This window comes from Oppia nitens, unplaced genomic scaffold, assembly GCF_028296485.1.
Source record: "Oppia nitens isolate AA-2021 unplaced genomic scaffold, nextdenovo-longstitch-racon4-pilon3 scaffold3_pilon_pilon_pilon, whole genome shotgun sequence".
Lineage (NCBI taxonomy): Eukaryota > Metazoa > Arthropoda > Arachnida > Sarcoptiformes > Oppiidae > Oppia > Oppia nitens.
Genome location: NW_026533221.1, coordinates 2,885,450 through 2,905,987, shown reverse-complemented (window position 1 = coordinate 2,905,987; position 20,538 = coordinate 2,885,450). Strand labels below are relative to the sequence as shown.

General features: G+C 30.8%; 4 protein-coding genes across 4 annotated transcripts in view; 1 reads left to right on the top strand and 3 right to left on the bottom strand.

Annotated features, from left to right (window-relative positions):
* Positions 1-157: 157 nt before the first annotated feature.
* LOC128957665 (40S ribosomal protein S6-like) lies at positions 158-1,446 on the bottom strand. The gene is made up of 3 exons (XM_054303470.1): positions 1,367-1,446; positions 771-1,113; positions 158-704 (listed from the first exon to the last, which is right to left on the bottom strand). The coding sequence occupies exons 1-3, from the start codon at positions 1,370-1,372 to the stop codon at positions 307-309; spliced, it is 747 nt and encodes a 248-aa protein (XP_054159445.1). The 5' UTR covers positions 1,373-1,446; the 3' UTR covers positions 158-306.
* Positions 1,447-1,490: 44 nt separating this feature from the next.
* Positions 1,491-3,744, top strand: LOC128957659 (pentatricopeptide repeat-containing protein 1, mitochondrial-like). The gene has a single exon (XM_054303463.1). It carries the CDS (start codon positions 1,609-1,611, stop codon positions 3,688-3,690), a length of 2,082 nt encoding a protein of 693 aa, XP_054159438.1. The 5' UTR covers positions 1,491-1,608; the 3' UTR covers positions 3,691-3,744.
* A 43-nt stretch (positions 3,745-3,787) lies between these two features.
* LOC128957666 (40S ribosomal protein S9) lies at positions 3,788-4,854 on the bottom strand. Its single transcript, XM_054303471.1, has 2 exons — positions 4,771-4,854; positions 3,788-4,438 (listed from the first exon to the last, which is right to left on the bottom strand). The coding sequence occupies exon 2, from the start codon at positions 4,427-4,429 to the stop codon at positions 3,848-3,850; it is 582 nt and encodes a 193-aa protein (XP_054159446.1). The 5' UTR covers positions 4,430-4,438; positions 4,771-4,854; the 3' UTR covers positions 3,788-3,847.
* A 5,424-nt stretch (positions 4,855-10,278) lies between these two features.
* Positions 10,279-20,538, bottom strand: part of LOC128957793 (zinc finger protein basonuclin-2-like) — a 33,331-nt gene continuing 23,071 nt past the window's right edge. Inside the window, exons 3-4 of the mRNA XM_054303607.1 lie at positions 17,079-17,317; positions 10,279-13,596 (exon numbers count right to left, since the gene is read on the bottom strand). Coding sequence (XP_054159582.1) covers positions 10,279-13,596; positions 17,079-17,317 — 3,557 coding nt within the window. The remainder of the gene's footprint in view (positions 13,597-17,078; positions 17,318-20,538) is intronic.

Genomic DNA, 20,538 nt, shown 5'->3' with positions numbered 1-20,538 from the left:
TAACAGTCAATAATAGACAACTATTTTTGTTATTATAAAATTTAATTAATAATTTACCGGTAATTTCATACATTTTTTTTGTATAATTACCCAACAAATCAATTATTAAAAATTAATAATAAAATCAAATACTAAATGTTGAAAATATTTACTTAATTTATTGATGAAAACAACAAAATAATTGATTGAATGAAATAATTTTCAAAATACTTCTGTTTTTTTCTGTTAAAATTCTTAATAATAGATGTTTTTATTTTAACTCATCAATAGGTTTACAAAATTTTTTATTTTTTGTTGAATTCATATCTAAGCCGACGACGAACTGGCAGTTTTGCCGCCAGAAGAAGCCGATGATCGTCTTCTTCGGGCTTCTTCCGCCTTCTTTTCCTTTGCCTCCTTCTGTCTCTGTGCCAGAAGTCGTGCGTATTCTGACGCTTGATCTCTGCGTTTGACAGCCCGCTGTCTCTTCTTCGCCAAACGCCTTCTCTTCCTTTGGATAACACGTGGAGTAATCAGACGCTGGATCTTCGGAGCCTTTGTTTGGGGCTTTTTGCCCTCTTTGACGGCTAACGGTCGGCGAACAACGTATTGTCTAACGTCGTCTTCTTTTGATAAGTTAAACAATTTGCGGATCTTATTGGCTCTCTTGGGTCCCAAACGACGCGGAATAGTATTGTCAGTCAATCCGGGAATCTCTTTCTCGCCTTTAAATTGGTGTTAAGTTATGAATTAAAAAACACTTATATGAGAAAATAATTATCAAATCAAACCTTTTTGAACGATAACAAGCGATATAACACTAAGATTTGCGTCGACAATACATCCGCGGACAGACTTGCGTTTACGTTCGCCGGTACGTCGCGGACGATAACAAGAGTGGCCAGCGGACAGCAACAGACGCACACGAGTGTTGGTCAGGACTCCCTGTTTCATTGGGAAACCTTGTTTATCGTTGCCGCCGGCAATTCGGACCACATAACCGGCCCACTCATCGCCGAGTGAGTCCACTTCGACCTCCTGTCCCATTCGCTTCTCGTAAAAGATACGGACCTTCTTTTCATCGTCGATGTCAAAGAGCTTCTGACAGCCTGTCGCCGGAAACGACACGTTGAGCTAAATATGGGATCAAATAAACTGATTAGTCTATTGCTGACAACCAATTGATGGAAACAATTAATAATAAAAGACATGAATAACAATGTCGATAACATAAAGAAAAATAACATTTAAGACATCGAAAACTAATTCAGTCATCACTTTCATGGTATTGATTTGTTTGGCAGAATGTCGCCAATCAATCAGCAGAAGTGATCACTGGATTAATTTCGGTGATAATTAACAAAATGACCACAAAATCGTTGCTTACTTTCATTTTGCCGTTGAATGTAAACCAACTCTTCAGAGGAAAAGGAAGTCATTCAGTGTTTTTGGTTTTTAGCTAAACGTGTGATAAATTTGTAGACAAAGTACTGGTACTGACATCTAGTGATGACTTCATGTATTGCAACACATGTTGTCAAACAAAGTGATGAAATAATTATTGTTTAATAGATATTAGTTTATCTGATCCGACGATTCAAACTGATTGATGGATCAACTGATACGAAGATGAGTGCCACAAGACTGGGCACACACTTGTTGTTGTCGTTGCGACCAAATGTGATCAACCAATTGATAGCAACAACTAGTTGTCAGAGATGTTGTTGGCTTCAAAGCTCAAGAAATTTGAAAACAAAGTCAATCACAAGACAATCGTTGGAACCATTGGATGAACTGACTGACAAAGTAGTGGTCAACAAATTATCGATAACCAGACAGCGAACCGAAGAACCAATTGGTTTTGATGCGCGTTTTGGCGATACTTTTGGTACACTCGGCGGAAACGATGTAAGATATAAGACTCGTTTGGCCGCCGAAGACTTGCCCGACGACGACGACAAGTATGACGTTCTGGAGATTAAGAGGGGATCGAAAAAGGCTGACATTTGGTACAGAAAACAATTAAATAAATTGATTAAACAAAAACCAATTCAAATTACAAAAGCCTTAGAGTTGTACAACAAAATGATAAGCGAAGACCGTATTCCTCCCGAAAAAACATTGTATACATTACTAATCAATGGCTGCGCTAAAGTTGGTTACACTCGGAAGGCATTTGATTTGTTAGACGAAATGCTAAAATACGAGATAAGACCCAGTCATCAGGCCATCACTGCATTGTTCAATGCCTGTGCCGAATGTCCATTTCCTGAGTTTGGTCTCGAAAAGACCCGATATATGAGACAATGGATGAATGAAAATAGATTCATTGCTAACACATATCAGTATCACGCAATGATTAAAGCTTACGGCAAATTGGGAGACATGAAATCGGCCGTCGAAGTTGTCAACGAAATGGTGGCCAACGGACAGACCACTACTGATGAAACGTTTGCTATGCTATTGATTGGCTGTATTTCCAACAAACAATCGGGTCTTTACGATGCCATCAAAATGGTTCATCGTATGATGTCTCACAGGACACCGTTGACTATCTATACATTTAATCTATTGCTGAGAGCAGTCAGAGATTGTGGTATAGGTTCTGAAGAGAATCTTAAATTACTAATTGAAAGATCTTCTCGTCCAATACAAGAACCTAATGTTGACAATAGAAATAAAAAAATGTCGAAATTGAAAAACAAATATAAATATAAAGATAAAACTGACAAAAGATTTGATAATATATCAAATAATGAGTTATCAAAAGCTAGTCCTTACGACACATCACTGATTGTCAGACCACCGAACCTATTGATGCAAAATAGTCTGAACGAGTCAAACATTATATCGATTGAATACAATTCGCTGACCAAAGCCAGCAATCGGTTTATGCTTTTGGGTGGCGTTGAAGGATTCATTCGGATGATGATTGACTCGGATGTCATACCAACTATCAATACAATGACTCTGATGACTGAATTGATAGACTTTGCCAATGAATCTGAAGATGTATTGTTGAAGTTATTCGATACATATCGTATAAAAATTGACACCGATTTCTTCAATATTCTTATAAAACATGTTTGCTATCAAAGAGGTTCACTCGATGCCAAACGTATCTATACATTGATGACGCAAAGAGATCTTAAACCAGATATTGTTACATTTGGTGTATTATCGTTGACTTGTAATAACTATCAATTAGGCAAACAATTGCTCGCAGATATGGATCAGCTAAGTATGAAAGCTAATATCCAGATTCTGGGAGCGCTTGTGAACAATGCGTGCAAAGCTAACAACTTTTCTTACATTAACCATATTATTGATTATATGATCGCAAATGAGATCAATCCGGACAAGAAATTTGTCGAAAAGCTAGAAATGACTAAATTAAATGTTCAAAATATTTTAGCTAAATATGACTGGAATAACACCGAAATTGATATTAACCCGAAATTTAAAAGCCAACGATTTCGTGAAGAATTTTCATTGTTTAAAGACAAATATTATAAATGGATTAAAAAGATAACTCTCGATGAAGCGCCACATCCATGGTATCAATTCCAGTTTGAAGAGTTGGACAACAAAAAGAAAATGCATTCATTCGTCAAATTCATGAAACAAAAGATTGCTAAAAGAAGAGAACTCGATGGCCAACCAGTCGATGAATTGGCCGATTATGAAGAGGACGAGCTCTACGATGACTAAACATATGATATAATGATATTAATAGATGTTTTATATTTACAAATAATTAAAAACACAAAAAGCAAATTCATTATTTATAATCAAAATTTATTTTTTTAACCACAAAAAGTTTGAAAATGGATATTCAATCGGGCGTTTGATTGAATGGCTGTTATATTTAATCTTCTTCCTCTTCTTCAGCACCACCGCCGCCGCCCTGAGCTTTCCTCATGTTCTTCCTCTTGACACGTCCGGGACGTCCGCCACCGAATGGCGACTTAAGCGAAAAGTCGATATGCTTTTCGGAATCCAGACGAACAACAAACGACGGTATGTTTACTACTTGTTTGCGGACTCGGATGTGTCGCTGTCTGATCAACACTCGGGCGTGATGTATACTCTTAGCCAAACCGTGTTTAAACACTTGTGTTTGCAATCGTCGCTCGAGAAAGTCTTCAATACGAAGACCTAAGACGTAATCGAGTTTCATTTTGCCTTCGTTTAGGACACCGATGCGGACCAATCGTCTAAGCAATGCATTGCCTTCAAACAGTCGGCGGCTGTCCTTCTCGTCCAGTGTCAGCAAATCTCGGGCGGCCTTTCGGATTTTGGCCAACGTATACTTGACACGCCAGACCTCGCGCTTATTTCTTAGGCCAAACTCGCCGATCAGTTTCAACTCCTGATCCAATCTTTCCTTTTCAAAGGGACGTCTGGGCGTCACATATGTCTTACTGTTGACAGTCGGCACACGACCCATGGTTTACACCTAAATTATTATCATTTAAATATAAAAAACAATTAACACGTGTGCCTATAGTCTTGAATCAATTAAATGCCATTTAATAGTATTATCATATAATCGACTGATTTGTATAGATCTTTCAATATCACCGCAAAACTGGTCCGAGTTTTTACATTGTATTGAGAAAAAACTCGGTTATAATTAAGTCTACGGTTTGGCCGTTAATACAACAAAATAAGTCAATTATGACAATACATTGATAGCACTAATAACTAATAAACTAATTAATATTGATTTTATTAAATTAAATTAAATAAATTCAGTATTAATTACAATTAAATGTTGAAAACACTTACAATTTCGGTCCACGAGTTATAACACAACAAACGGAAAGGGATGTCAATCGGGGTTTACATTACTCGCACAACAATAACGTTAGTTTGGATTTAAAAGTATACATACATTACAATAACAATGTGTATTGAAAAACGTATGGAAAATATTGTTTTGTAAAGTTTTTATCAATTTATTCATATTCATAGTTATCATAGAGTTATATACTGTATATAATAGTTAATTTTTAATTAATAGTTTTATTATTTATATTAATTAATTATATCAGTTTTAATAACAAATTATTTGTAGTTTAGTATTTAGTAAATTATATATAAATATATATTAGATATGAATTATATAAATTGCATAATATTATATAAAATATTTTTAAATCTACAATATGTATACATATATAATAATATATAGTTGTTGTATCTATAGTTTTTATTTTTAATTTATTTTAATATTAATTTCTATACAAATTAGAAATATTAAGCTTAAATATTTTTATAAAATTTTGTGCTATAATATTATTATTAAACATTATGATAATTTTTAATGTCAGTTTTTTACAGTTATAGTAAATTAAAACAATAATTAAATTTGATTAACTAATTAATAATAGATAAAATTATATTATACTTTGACGATGAAAATATTAAAATTTATTTTATAAACTAATTATTTGTCTTGAATAGTAAAAATATTTTAGTTATACATGAATGAAATTATAATATTGATTAAAATAATAATTGTATCTAAAAAAACATTTTAAGAAAAAAAACGATATAAATATTAAAAATAACAATAAATTGTTATACAATTACTAACTAATCGTGAAAATTGATTTTTAAATTATAGAAAACTAATTTTTTTTGTAACATTCAATACATATATACTATGTATTATCTATTAATGTGATTATTATTTTTTAAAGGTATTATATAATAATAATAATAATAATAATAATAATAATAATAATAATAATAATAATAATAATAATAATAATAATAATAATAATAATAATAATAATAATAATAATAATGAATACATGTCTTCATGAGTCGTGCTCTTTGAGAGACCATAAATCTTTGGAGAGTTTGATTCCTACTAATAGTGATGCCAATGACCAGCACTGGGAGACAGACCTGTTTTTTCTTGACTATGCAATAGAGATCCGGCACAACATAATAATAATTACAATTTTGGACACATCTGGGTCTTCAACAACAAAATATAATAAGATGTCATATTATCTCTAACAGACATATATTGGGTTATTATATTTGGCCAAAAGTTTATAACTGACTGACTGACTGGTATTATAATGTGTTTTCAATATTTATTATTATTATTATTATTCATATTATTATATCATAACTTTTTTTTGTTATCCCCCTTAAAAAAGTAATTCATTTGATGCATTCAAATAACTTGAATTCATATTCAATATATATATTGTTATATATAAAAAGCTTACTATTATTTGAGTGAAAAGTCAAATTACAGAAGCCATGAGTGGTAGGCATTTAATATATTTCTAAGACATTGTATTGTCATATATGGGGTATATATATATTGTTGAAACTATTAGGATATCATTATAATTGTTGTCAAATATGACAATAAGTAATGGTAATGAAAAAGTGGTCAGAAGAAGAAGATGAAAAAAACTATATGTGAAGAAAACATATGATAAATGCAATGAAACGAATTGAAGACACGAAATAATCTCATCGATAATAGAGAGGCGACAACAACACAGACCCGGCAGAAGTCACGCATCGAGTCAGCCATAATCGAGACCAGCATTTGAAGGCTCCGACCGACATATTAGCCTCAAGCGATCGGCACATAAATGATTGCCAGAGAGAGAGAGAGAGAGAGAGAGAGAGAGAGAGAGAGAGAGAGAGAGAGAGAGAGAGAGAGAGTCGAGATCTGGGCTCAACTGTTGGCAACAATGTACACCTCAATAGACAATCACATTATAAGCAATCAATCTGTCTGTGGCTTCGGTACCAAACAGAGTAAAGTTTTTAATAATATTTTAGACAATTTATATTTTCTTCTTTATCTTCTCTTCTCTCTCTTGTTCTTCTTTTTTTCTCTTCTTTAACGGCATTCCTCACTAATAATAGACATCACCGGTGAGAGAGACCCTATGTGTTGTCAATAATTGAACACTTCTTTTTAATGCATTTTATATATAAATTGTTAATACCATTGTTTGAGTTGGTAATAGAAATCAAAGAAATTTTAAAAATGTCATCATAGGTGCCCAATATATAAGACATATAATTAAATACTTTTTATTTTTATAATCACCTTTTAAATGCTAAATAAATACTGTATTTATAATTTTAGTCAATATAGTTAGCCCTTATGTTATAATTAACAAATAATTGTTATAATATAATTTTATATTTAATAACAGCAATAATAATAAATAAAAAGTTTGATTATTATTAATAATAGTGAATCAATCAAAATTGAAAGCAATTTGCAAATTATCACATTTAACCAATTATTGCAAAATTATTGAGTTATTTATTTCAATATATTTATTAGTACAGTATTTATAGTAATACATAGTTGAAAATATTTTTATTTAAGAGTTTATTGTTATTAAAAAAAATTTAATTTAGTTTTATGCATTAGTTTGTCTATTTTTAGTTATCTTTTTTGTTGATATAATATGTATTTATTTATTAATTTTTTATATCCTATGTCACCATTAAAATCCAATGCAATGAAATGATTGATTATTAAGTATGTAATATATATATACTATATATTCTCTCTCTTTCTCTTTCTCTCTCTCTCTCTCTCTCTCTCTCTCTCTCTCTTAAAGATAGAAGTAAAGACTTATTCATTTACTCAGTTTTTTTAATCGATATGATAGTTAAAGATGAAGTGATGGTAGAGTTTGTTGTATTGTTTTGTGTTTGAAAAGGAAGTTGACATTAGTTTTGTGAATACAGTGAATGTTTACCGGAACCAATATGTTTGCTCTCTCTCTCTCTCTCTCTCTCTCTCTCTCTCTCTCTCTCTCCATTCATATAACTTTTTGAACAACTCTTTACATCCTTTTACAACAAATGTATTGAAAGAGTGAGAGCTCTGGGATGCGAGAGAGCGATGGAGAATGAGAGATGTCTAGTGATTCCGGAAGACTTGTAACTATTGCACAGCTTTTATCGAAATTTATTGTTTCATTCATTGCTATATTGATTGTCGGCCCCAACAGCCCCCTCGAGCCCATAGAGATGCCATTCATATAGTGAACCCTAATATATAGTGTCCTCACTCTATGTGCTCGACATTCAGCTAACGAGTCGTAAGAGAGAGAGAAAAAAAATGAGAGAGACTTTTATGTAAGGCTTGTATTCCCAGAGGAAGTCAAACACTAGTTTACAATATATTTATATAAATATATATATAGAAAGAAAGAGAGACTGTATTCTTTCTCTCTCTCTCTCTCTCTCTCTCTCTCTCTCTCTCTCTCTCTCTCTCTCTCTCTCTCTCTCTCTCTCTTCATCAATGTTTTTGTCTCTCAATAGACTTAAGAAAGGGTTAATGAAGCGCACAAACGACACACACTTTACTACACGGCAAGAGTCGGTCCCCAAAAGCCATTATTTTTATCATCCAAACACATACCCGGTCTGTGTCTATAGTATACGATCATTATAATTATAGATATATTTTTGACACAAAAAACTATAATATACAGTATTTACTGTATATAATAATAATAATATACTTTATATTTAACTGCAAAATGCTGTACAAAAGTTTTTTTTATTGTACGACAAAATTTAAGCCTAGTGTTTGTGTTGATGATCATCATTATATCAAAAAAGTTATATTATTAATACTTAAATAAAAGAAAAAAATTATTATTTTTTATAAATGATGCACTTTTTATTTGTTATAACTTTTTTGTTTTTGTTATTTTTTTGGAGTTTGCGATTAATTATAATTTTTACAATTGATTTTCAGTTTAGTTTCAATAAAGAGAGAGAGAGAGAGAGAGAGAGAGAGAAAGAAATTAATATTAAACAATAAACAAAAATGGTATAAAATGTTTTCTTTAATAAAAAATAAAAATAAATAAAAATAACAAGAATAAAAAATAATGATGATTATAATTATTTTTACATTTAAATATAAAAAAAAAATATTTTTAAAATTACAATTTATTCATATTCAATGTTATTTGGCATAAATAGATATTTATTAAATAATAGCAGTCAATCATATATACATACAGTGAACTTGTGTGTGTGTATGTGTGTGTGTGTGTGTATGTGTTGTCAATAAAATTTATTGGGAATGTTATGCTATAATGTATTATACCTTTCTTTAAAAATTATTATTATTTAGCTATTCATCTGATATTTTATATGATTGTATGTGTAGTGAACAATGATGACGATGTTGTTGTTGTTGATGATTATGATTATTAATATTTAAGTTAGTTTTTATTTTGTTGTCGAAAAAATCGATTGAATACTCAATTTGCCCGATATATGGGTCACACATCAATGCAAATATGATGGTAGGACTTGACGTTATCTAATATTATATATATACTGTATATTGTATTAAATATATGGCATTTTATACATTTTACATTATTTTATTTTTTACAAATGGTTTTATTATCAATCATCAAAAAATGGGTAAAACAATTGAATCGTTTATATCACTTATTTACATGAATTAATGATAATAATAATAATAATTTTTACAAATAATTTAATTTGATTTTTAAAAAATTGTCTACATTATGACTTTTGAGTACATTAGTTTTTAATTTTAAAATGAGTCTTTTAAATATTTTTAAATAGTTTATTATATATATATATATATATAATATATATTAAAAGTGTCTTTTATTAATATTATTACCAATAATTTTTTAGTCAAAGGAGTATATTATATTTATTAATCCCAAAATATTCAATAAACAATAATTATTAACTTCCAATCAAATAACATGACTAAAAAACATTGTCAATCAATAGGAAATATATATATATATATAATATATAATTATATGCCATACCATCTGAGGTTCAAATAAAATGAGTAAAATTGTAAAATAGATAATAATTTTTTCTAATAAAAAAATTCCCAGAATTTACATAAATATCAATATCAATACTAATATAATATTACAGATACATTGATAATAATAATAATAATTAATAATAATAATAATAATTAATAATAATAATAATAATACTAATTACATTTGTAATTATATAATATATATATATATAACTCATAAACTTTTATAATATAAATTACATTAAAAATGAATTTACAACATTATTATAACGATATAACAGTAAATATATATTAAATATATATATATATATATATAATATAGAATTGTCTAATGATTTGATCCAAAGAAATGAAATTATATTAATTTTTTTTGCATTTTATGGCATTAAAAATGTGCAAACAATTTATTGGCACAACAATTTTTTTAATAATAATAATAATTTTAAAATTTCTCAAATGGTTGTCTCCGCACTGGTAGGCGGCGGACTGTGGAACTGAATGTGCTTTTTCTTTGACTTCTTGTCTAGAAAAGCCTTATTGCATCCGTGGACAACACACCGGTAGAGAATGTCTTTGTGTACTCTTTCGTAGTGATCTCTCAGCAAACTGGCATCCGATTTGCAACATTGACAATACATGCAGACATATCTGCCACTATCGTTGGCGATTAGGACCGACTCGAGTACAACGCTATTGTTATTAGATGGCGAACTGATTCGGTGATGAGATTTTTGTATAACACCGGTAGGCGATGATCGACTGTTCATCGATGGACTGGGAGTTGTTCGAATCGAATTCGGCGATTCTCGGCTGACACTCGATCGGGTGTCTAAATATAAGGAACTGGATGTCGGTGGCAGTGGTGGCAAACACATTGCCGGGTGAAATCCGGGCATAACTGGGAATGAGGCGGCAGCCGCAGCAGCAGCAGCGCTGGCAAACAAGCCGTCCGGTCCTATTGGCGGCAATCGACTGTATATATCATTTAGATTCAGTGGCAATCCTTGTGGATCATAGAGACGACTCAGGAAGTCCTCTCGTATAGCAGAGTTGGGAAATGGAAACATAGACCCGGAACTGCTTTTATCCATACCGAACACGGATTTCGGGTCACTGTGTGTGGACAGTAATTTTCGGTGAAGATTCAGGTTAGCACTGTGTCGGTCGCGACTTCTTTTCGATGGAAATGAAGCATTACAACCATCGACAGTACACTTATGCATGACCTTCAAGTGAACGTTTTGGTAATGGGTTTTGACGCCGAAGTGATTCTGGAAGATCTTACCGCAGGCCGTACATCGTCGCGGGTTTTCTTTGTCGACGGGAACATCGATTTGACCCATAAATGATGACTCTCTGAATGAAGGCATCATCGATACGTGATCAGACATACATGAGTCCATATCGAGTCCCGAGGGATTGCTATTAGGACTGTGCGGACTACCGGCGTTCATATCTGTTGGCTCGTACTCCGACTCCTTAATGATAGCGTTTGTTTGCTTTTCACTTGATTTACTTATTGGTTGCTGTGCTGGTGGTAGTGACGGTGGTGTTGGTGGCCTCAGGTTTAATCCCAGTCCCGGTGCGTGAAATGATAACGAATGCATAGAGTTTGGTGAAAATAACGAGTGATTCTTGTGGTGATTGCGTGAGGCGTTCATTAGATTTGTGAACGAAGAGCCCATCGATAATGACTCCAAATGTCTCAAAGGGTTCTCAACTGAAGATTCATGAGTACTACTGATTGATGCATTCATTTTGTTTGTAAATGAGGTCTCAATTTTGTTTTTTGGTTGCTTTATATCATCAATTACTGGCTCTTTTGGTGGCGAAGATCGAGACTTTTTGCTTAAGTCAATAGTTCCGTCCATATCGTACTCAATAATCTCTTTATTGATATTATTATTATTATTACTGTTATTAGTATTTACTTTGTTTTCCACATCTTTTTTCTCTTTTAACAATAAATTATCCATATATTCGCCACCAATGACCTCATCTGAAGAGTCAAAATCAGATTTTGAGTCGTCTAACAATTGGTTGTCGTTGTCGTCGTCATCATCCATGCGATCGATGTATGTGTCGCTGGAAGAGTCATCACTCAATTCATACTTAATGTCATCATCGCTGGCAATCATAGCTATCGGCGCAAACTTTATTGGATTTAAACTTTTTCTTTTTCGCTTATTTGTAGAAAAATCCTCTTTCAGTGACAAATCTATTCCTTCTTCTGGCGAACCATTCTTTTCTTGTTCTTCTCCGCTCTTATTACTCGATTTTTTCGATAAGCTATTAGTATTTGTTGGCATCATTTGTGTCATCATTGGTGATGTATCACTGTTTCCACAAGAACTAAACGGCGATAATGATTGGCTGTCACAGTCCAGATTGAACGACAAATTGTTGGCACTATTTTTATCTAAATCCGTGTCCATCAGCGGATTTGATCCGTCCATGTTTTGTCCAATAAGATTGTTTGACGATAAATTCAATAGAGACGTCGATGAGTTTTTGGACAAATGTGGAAAAGGATAGGCAGATCGGCCATCGTGTGGATTGATCTTTCGTCTAAAGTTAGGAGTATGTAGTTTAGGGTTAGGGTTAGCGCTGTGTCTATTCCTGCTTCTTCTGGAGCTAAACATCATACTGCAGCCATCGACAGTGCATTTATGCATTTCTCTTAAATGGACAGCACTGAAGTGTATCTTAAGAGCTCCCTTATCACAGAAAGTTTTCATACAAACGTGACACTGGACCCGCTTCTTGCCTGTCGATGGATTGGTTACCAAACCACTCATAATCATTGGATTATTCCATCGTCTTTTCATAGGATTTGCCGACTTTCTTAAATGTTTAACTTTTTTCATAGCAAACGCTGATGAAGTTGTTTGGCTTAAATTGATGACACCGCTAGTGTTTGTGTCATCGTTGTCGTCTGAAAGACAATCATTTATACTGATATTAGAGTTTGTCGTTGAGGTCATGTTTGTTGATATTGATGACGAAATGTTGTTAGTGGTGACAGCAGTGGTTATAATTGGCAAACCAGATGAGACAAACGGAAACGACGAGGTGGTCGGCGACAACAGTGTGGGTGTCATGTTTTGTGCATAACCTACGGGAATGTCTGATGCAATTGAGGCTAACTTTGATGTCGCTTCGTTTGATTTGCGGTAATCAAATGGTTGCATATTTTGCAACTTATTCAGCGGTGACAGTACTGGCGGACTTTGTCTACTGTTGTGCATAAAAACTGACGACAACGACGACGACAGCTTTTTCTCGTTCGGTGACATCGGATTGGGATTCATAAGACTGGCATTCAATGATGCCATCGATTTCTGGTGTAATTCATGTTTAATTATGGGTCGACCACTGTTTGGTGTCGATGTGGTGTGCGATAAATTGATCACATCTTTGTTAGTATTGATGCTATGATTGTGATTATGATGTTTACTATTAATTGATTGTTTAATTAAGGATGAAATCGACGATTTCGATGTCTTTTCGATAAATCGTCTCAAATCTGAATCTCTTTTGCTATTATTATTATTAGTAGTATTATTATTATTATGAAAAAATAGTTGTGAACTATTGTTATGGGATTTTGATGATAATAATAATGATGTCTCACTAATGGCTGTGTCTTGTAATACAAAATTTTGTGCAATAGTTCTCGTTTCGGAAAATCTAAGAAACAATTTCAATATCAATAGCTCCTCTTCTTTGGATATGAGAGACCAACGGGTGAAGAGATTACCGCACGTGTCCTGTCATTCATATAAATATAGATATATATATACATAAAAACTTTTATTAGTTATATAAATATATATTATTTAAAATTATTATTAAAATATTTTATATTTATAATTTTAATTAATATTAAAATTTATATATATGAAAAATTAATAATACTAAAATTTATAGTTTTAATTTTATACTATAAATATTGATATGTAATAATATATTTATAATAATTTAGAGGTTTTGCTGTTCAAAAAATATAAACATCATAGTTAGTAATATAAATAATAAAGTCATTATTATTATTATTACTTTATTATTAATATTAAATAACATAATAAAAAAATTATTACATTAAAATATACGATGAAATTTAGATATAATTATAAATTTTATTTTTCCTATTTTCATTGAATTAAAAACTTTTATAATATTTTTAACCCATTATCCAAAAATATTACATTTTATAAATTAAAAATTTGTTTCATAGACAAAATATACTGTAAAAGCCATAATTTAAACATTTCAAAATCATTTTTGTTGTTGTTATTGCCTATCAATCAAAATTTAACATTGATAATTTTGAAGTCAATCTACTAATATGTCAACAATTGAATCAAACAACACACATAACTTATTAAGTAAAAATCTATTTTGCCTTAATTTGTGGCTAATTTTTAAATGCATTACATTTGTTGTGCAATATTATTAAGACTATTATTATTATTATTATTTTTTGTTGTTGATTTTGTTATGTTGTCTTACTTATAAAAAATAAATGATAAATTGTATCTAAATTGTTATCTAAAAAAACTTTTTGTGATAAAAACAATTGTTGAAACAAAAATTTGCTTTTGAGGCCAAAAAAAGTTTCAATTTATATACTGACTGACTGGTTGGTTGTGTGTGTGAATACTATACTTTATATTTTATATTATGTGAGATACAGTATTATGTGTATGGTTTTGATTTGAAATAAATTATTTATTTAACTGAATTGAATTGAATATATATATATATATATATTGTTTAAATGTGATAATAAAATGATGGAAAAATAACAATTGATAAATCAATGGCACTTTTTTATGTTGGCATTTATATAGCCAAACAACAGTTAGTTATTATTTTTTATATATATGTGTCACACAAACTCTATATTCATAAAATATCAAACGCTGCTAATCATTGAATGTTGTTTAAGCATTACTTTAACCATCATATTAGACAACAACAACAACACGACTCTGTTATTACCCTTAAAAAATTTTTATATAATAAAAGTATTATATAAACTAAAAAATTATTTTATGCGTTGAGAAACAATTGTTTACTATATTTTAGAATAGATAGACATGTACTGTATTTGTATAATACTGTACACTACTATCTCGCGTACAGTAATATTTATAATGTATACTATTATATAACCATATAATATGATAGCCTAAATATTGAGATAGTGTGGCATACATGAAAATATATATAAGTAATAATGATTTTTAGCTATAATTTTTTTTTGTTTTTCCAGTAATAATATTTATGTGGAGGACGTGTTGTTTCACTTAAGAGATGTTACAAATGCTCTGTCATGTCCCTCAATAATATTGTGAACCCACAAATGTCTGTCTAGTTTGGATAATCGTTATTATACAATAATATTGTATGTTTCCCTATTTTTCTAATGCACAGTTAGGTTTTTTCTATTAAAAAAAGGCAACCCTTATGTGTGTGTGTGTGTCTACAACGATATAAGATATAATATTGAGTTATTGTTATTATATAATACATACACATATATTATATAATTGGAAAAATGAGGAATCTCAGTTTTTAATATTTGTCTTAAAATATTGTGATAGCAATAAATAGAGATTACATAAGTAGTAGTAGTAGTTAGTATAGTATTGCCATACATAAGGGGTTAACCGCTAGATATTATGCATATCCATATACACAGTAGTGACAGTACTGTATAGTTCAATCTGGGTTTACTATGAAAACTAACTGTTTTCCCCCCATTAATGAATGGGTTGGTTGACTCGCTTTCTCTTTTTCGTCTAATGTCTACATAACTAAGCTGTTGATAAAAGTCGGAAAAAGTCAGGACACAGATATTTATGTATACATATATATATACTGTAATATATATTTATAAGGATTGTATAGCTTATGGAAATGCTGAGGATGTTTAGCTAATTTAAATGTCTCCGTCAGTGACAGGCAAAGGCCATGTGTAATGTGGCAAAAAGGTATAGCATTGATATTTTTATATATGGTATTTGGTATATATATACATAATATTATATCGTCGTATATAATAGCACTGGTAGATCACACAGACATACACTTAAATACGCAATGCTGTTAAATACTAAGCATTTTGATTGATTGCGGCTTAAAGGTTGTGTATGTACTGGTATGTGCTGTACAGTACAGTACAGACACTTTTGTGAGACATTTTTAGTCATCTCCTCGAGTGTATTGCTAATGTCTTTTGCTGTCACTGTAATAACAGCATAAATAAACAAAAACTTTTTTCTATGTGTATGTGTTTCCCTTATATGACACCAATAACTGTGTATTTCTAGATATACCATATATTTGAATATATAAACAATATTATAATATACAACAGCAAACCTTATGATCCCATACGACGAACTTGTATTGCATTACGAATTGATCGACTCTTTACATATATATATATATATAATATATCTAAACTTTTTGCACACTTTTACTTTTTTCTCTCGCAAACAAATTTTCAAATGTCAAACAATTTGCACTTTTTTGTTGTTGGTTTTATGCCTCTCCCACAAAAAACATCCTAACCTAAACCATAGCACACAGAAGCACCTGTATATGCAAAAATCTCTCTAATCCCGTGACATATCTATGTGTGTGTGTGTATGTGTGTGCATATCAATAATAATGGTATGACATAAGCAAATCGTATAATACACACATCGTTTTGCGTAAAATTTGCTATTTTTCACATTTTTTATTACTGACTATTGTTTAGGCGAGAAAAATATTCACTGTTTTTGCTTAAGAGAGAGTATTGATAGTGTCATATATGTATGTGTTGTTGGTATTAGACATTTAATGCTATACTATGGGAAATCAAAGCGTGTGTGATATATAGTCCATTAATCTCTAGAGCACTGGCATAATAGTCAAGTGGTGTATACAGTACTGTATATATATATATATATATATATATATTCTGTATATGGAGAAGCTCTCTGCTATCCTCCGACCCATGCATTTGTCGAGTGTGTGGGTAATACTACTGACTTTGATTGAATACCTCTCACATGGAAATCAGTGTAAACTACAATTTACAGACAAACACATACACAAACATATACCGACAACAACTCTGAAACTCTATTAAATATATTGATTACTTATAGAGACAGACAGTCAGTAAGAGACAGTGAGAAAAAAGACAGTCCAATACTAATGCACAGTAGGTTTGGTGGTGTATATTGAGGCCTACCTGAAGCATATATCCTCGCGAATAGTCATTGTAAGTCCAGCCGAAGCTGTGCAACAAATTCAACAGTTCATCCTTATCCAGTATATGCAGTATACGGTCCAACAGTATCTTAAGTCGCACCGGTAGGGCATTAGTGCCGTAAAATATTAGCGAAGCGATCTCGAAGGCCATCGATGCCTGCATGTTGTCCGCTGATGACGAGTGATGACTGTTTGACGACACAAGCAGGTTATCAAACACTACAGATAATAAACAAAATAAATTAAAACATATAATAATAATCACAATTACTATATTATAATGATTATAGTGTTTAAGATGCAATTTATTGGGGGGGGGGAGGTGTGTGAGGGTTAGTTAGAAATTATTGCCCGATAAAAAATATGTATCATTATGTATTATTATAATGTGAAACAATTATTATATTAATGATTGAATATTTTTATATATAAATTGATTGTCTTGATTAGTATATATAAATTTGTTAATTATTAAAATAAATGCATAAAAATTGTGTTAAATTAAATAATAATTGAATCAAAATTGTTTTATTATTATTAGTATTGTAATTATTATTAAAAATGTACAAATTGTTTAATAGCGAGTAATATACTAAAAATATTTATATAAAGTACTTATGTGTCTGTTTGCAAATAACATCTGACATTGCATGCAAAATGTGTGATTAAATTATTAATGAGTATTAATAATAATTAAAATCAATTACTGAATTTTTTTCTCTCTCTTTTGATTTTGATATAAATATCTTGTAATAAATTAAATTTTTGTCTTTTAGTGACAGTTATTTGTTAAAACTTAGAGTCACTCACTCACGCAATAAACTCATCAAATCATTAGTGATATGATTTTTGACAAAACATTTTTGTCTCAAATATTTTTGTTTTGTTTAAGTACTGTATATATCATATACTGTATATTCTTTAATAGATTTTGTTTAAGATTATTTTTTAGTTTTGACATAATGTGTAAGACACCTATTTGAAACATAATCTATTTAGTCATAAAATGTGTTTAATATTTGATTAATTTAGATACATATACAATATGTATGTTGTAGTTGTTAACGATGATTATATTGTTGTTATATTACTTGTAATAGGTTTGCAAACTCTCAGATATAAAATTTTTTTTTGTTATATAATATAATGACTTTTCATAAGTGAGAAACAGGGTGTATATCAATAATTTCAAAATGACATCAAAATTGCTTATAATAAATCTAAAGCTTCTTTAATGTCACACATTTTTGGCAATTATTATATATAAATGTTTTGAAACTGAAATTAAAGTCCAAAAAAAATTTTTTTGTCGACTAATCACCGAAAAGAGGTACTGGTTTATGCTATCATTAAAGTTATTGGGGGCAAATAGTTTTGCTGTCAGAGAGGGTTTATTATAGCAAATGATAGATTAGAGCTGAGAGAGAGAGAGAGAGAGAGAGAGAGAGAGAGAGAGAGAGAGAGAGAGAGAGAGAAATTCACTATTAAGAGTACCACCAAATGACTTCAAGAGTCGAAAAATTAGTTCAATACAAATATATATATATATATATTTGGCTATTTTTGAGACTATTTTTCTGTAGGACATATCGCTGGGAGGACTTTATGGAGTGCCCGAAAAGGGCAGTGCACACACACATACATACACACACATACACACACTAATACATCGAAAACAGTACATAAAAATTACAAACTCAATGTGTCTTTTATTTTTTGAAAATCCATTTGTGTTTTGTTTGTATGGAGAGGCTCTCGACAGACACACATTTTACACGTCATTTAAAGTTGAATTAGAGGCGAAAAAAAAGAGAGAAAAGTTTTTAAAAGTCCAAAAGTCGATGCATTGAGAATCGAGTTAACGAATTATTATTATAGTCACTATTGTAGTGCACTGTTGTGGCCTCCCGTCCCCCACTCCACTCACTCACTCACACACAGTCGTCACTATATATCTATGAGATAACTGCTATATACCGTACCGAAAACCTGTAATTTACTAAAAAGAAGTTTAAAGTCTATTTCTGGGAGAGAGAGAGAGAGAGAGAGAGAGTTGTTTTGAAAAAATAGTGGATCGACTTGACTCCCAAATTCATAGATGTATTGTGCAAATGGTAAGTCCTCCGCATTCTTCGAGTCCATTATTTTAAAGATTCTTGTGATCGGTATATATATATATTTGGTATGTACTGTATATGTATTGTATATAAATTTATATATTCACTCGACACCCCCTTTTTGTGTGTGCAAAATGACAGTACATGCAATAATTCTGTCACTATTTGCCATATTTGCACAGAGGGGCCACAACACGTTCAGACCCTACCGGTGCTAACATCGACTAATAACAGTACTGTACAGTCAATAGTGTAGTCAATCTACAAGTTATTTACATTTCTGGAAGTTTTGATTTCAACAATTTTTAAAGTACACTACAAAAGTAATGCACTGAATGTACAACAAAATGCATCTCTCAATTGTCTCCTATTTTTAAGGTCAATGTATATAAGCACACCATTAGTGGCACTGACAGTCCATTAAAATGCCATAAATTTGATTGTCTGAATAATAATATCACAAATATATAAACTGTTTTAAGATATGTGTTTTCAATGTTTGTTTTCTGTCACAATCGCAACAATAGGGTCTCGAGATTTGAGGTCAAGATTTTTGAGCACTTTTTTCTCTCATTCAATGTATTTCTCAATCACTTATTTAACAACAAAAGTGCTTTTCTATCTTTTTTAATTTTTTATTTCTCTGTTGATATATTATTATTATTATTAAAAAACTTGATTATTAACTGTAAATATATTGTACTCTATGTTTGAATTGGTTTTTATAAGTCGAGTCATAGAAAAAAAATCGATCAAAAAGTCATTTTTGAGTTCAAAGGAATTATTGGCAAATAATATATATATATATATATATATATATACTGTATGGTATAGTATGTATGATATATTATATACTGTATATATATAAAGAAAATGATAGACACACAAGAAATGACAGTCCCTTTTTTACTTAAGAAGAGCACCTACACCTCAATTCACTGGCAATTTAATTGAAGCCATTGTTGGTCTGAATTTCAAAGGGAACGCCTCTATAGCCCGGAGTTAGCCATGAGTTCCGGGAGTGAAGCACGCGATGAACTACTCAAAGCACTTTCATCCGATACCTTCTTACTTATTTCTCACTGTACTGTATATATAAATATATAAATACATATAAATATATATATATATTGTATATATGTATATCCATAACTTTATGCGATTTGTGAAGCACACCATTTGGAAAGAGAGGTAGAAAAAAGGACAGCACTGGTATGTGTTTGACTGGAAAAAGCCATTAATTGCGAGAATTCTCTCTCATAATAGTTATTAAGCCATTGTAAAAACAGTATTTATTTGTGCACTCTATTAGGAAATTATAAC

Coding starts and splice junctions, on each gene's coding strand:
- LOC128957665 (XM_054303470.1), bottom strand. Junction 705..770: donor GCTTGTTATCGTTCAAAAAG/GTTTGATTTGAT, acceptor ACCAATTTAAAG/GCGAGAAAGAGATTCCCGGA.
- LOC128957659 (XM_054303463.1), top strand. CDS start 1,609: ATGAGTGCCACAAGACTGGGCACACACTTGTTGTTGTCGTTGCGACCA.
- LOC128957666 (XM_054303471.1), bottom strand. CDS start 4,429: ATGGGTCGTGTGCCGACTGTCAACAGTAAGACATATGTGACGCCCAGA.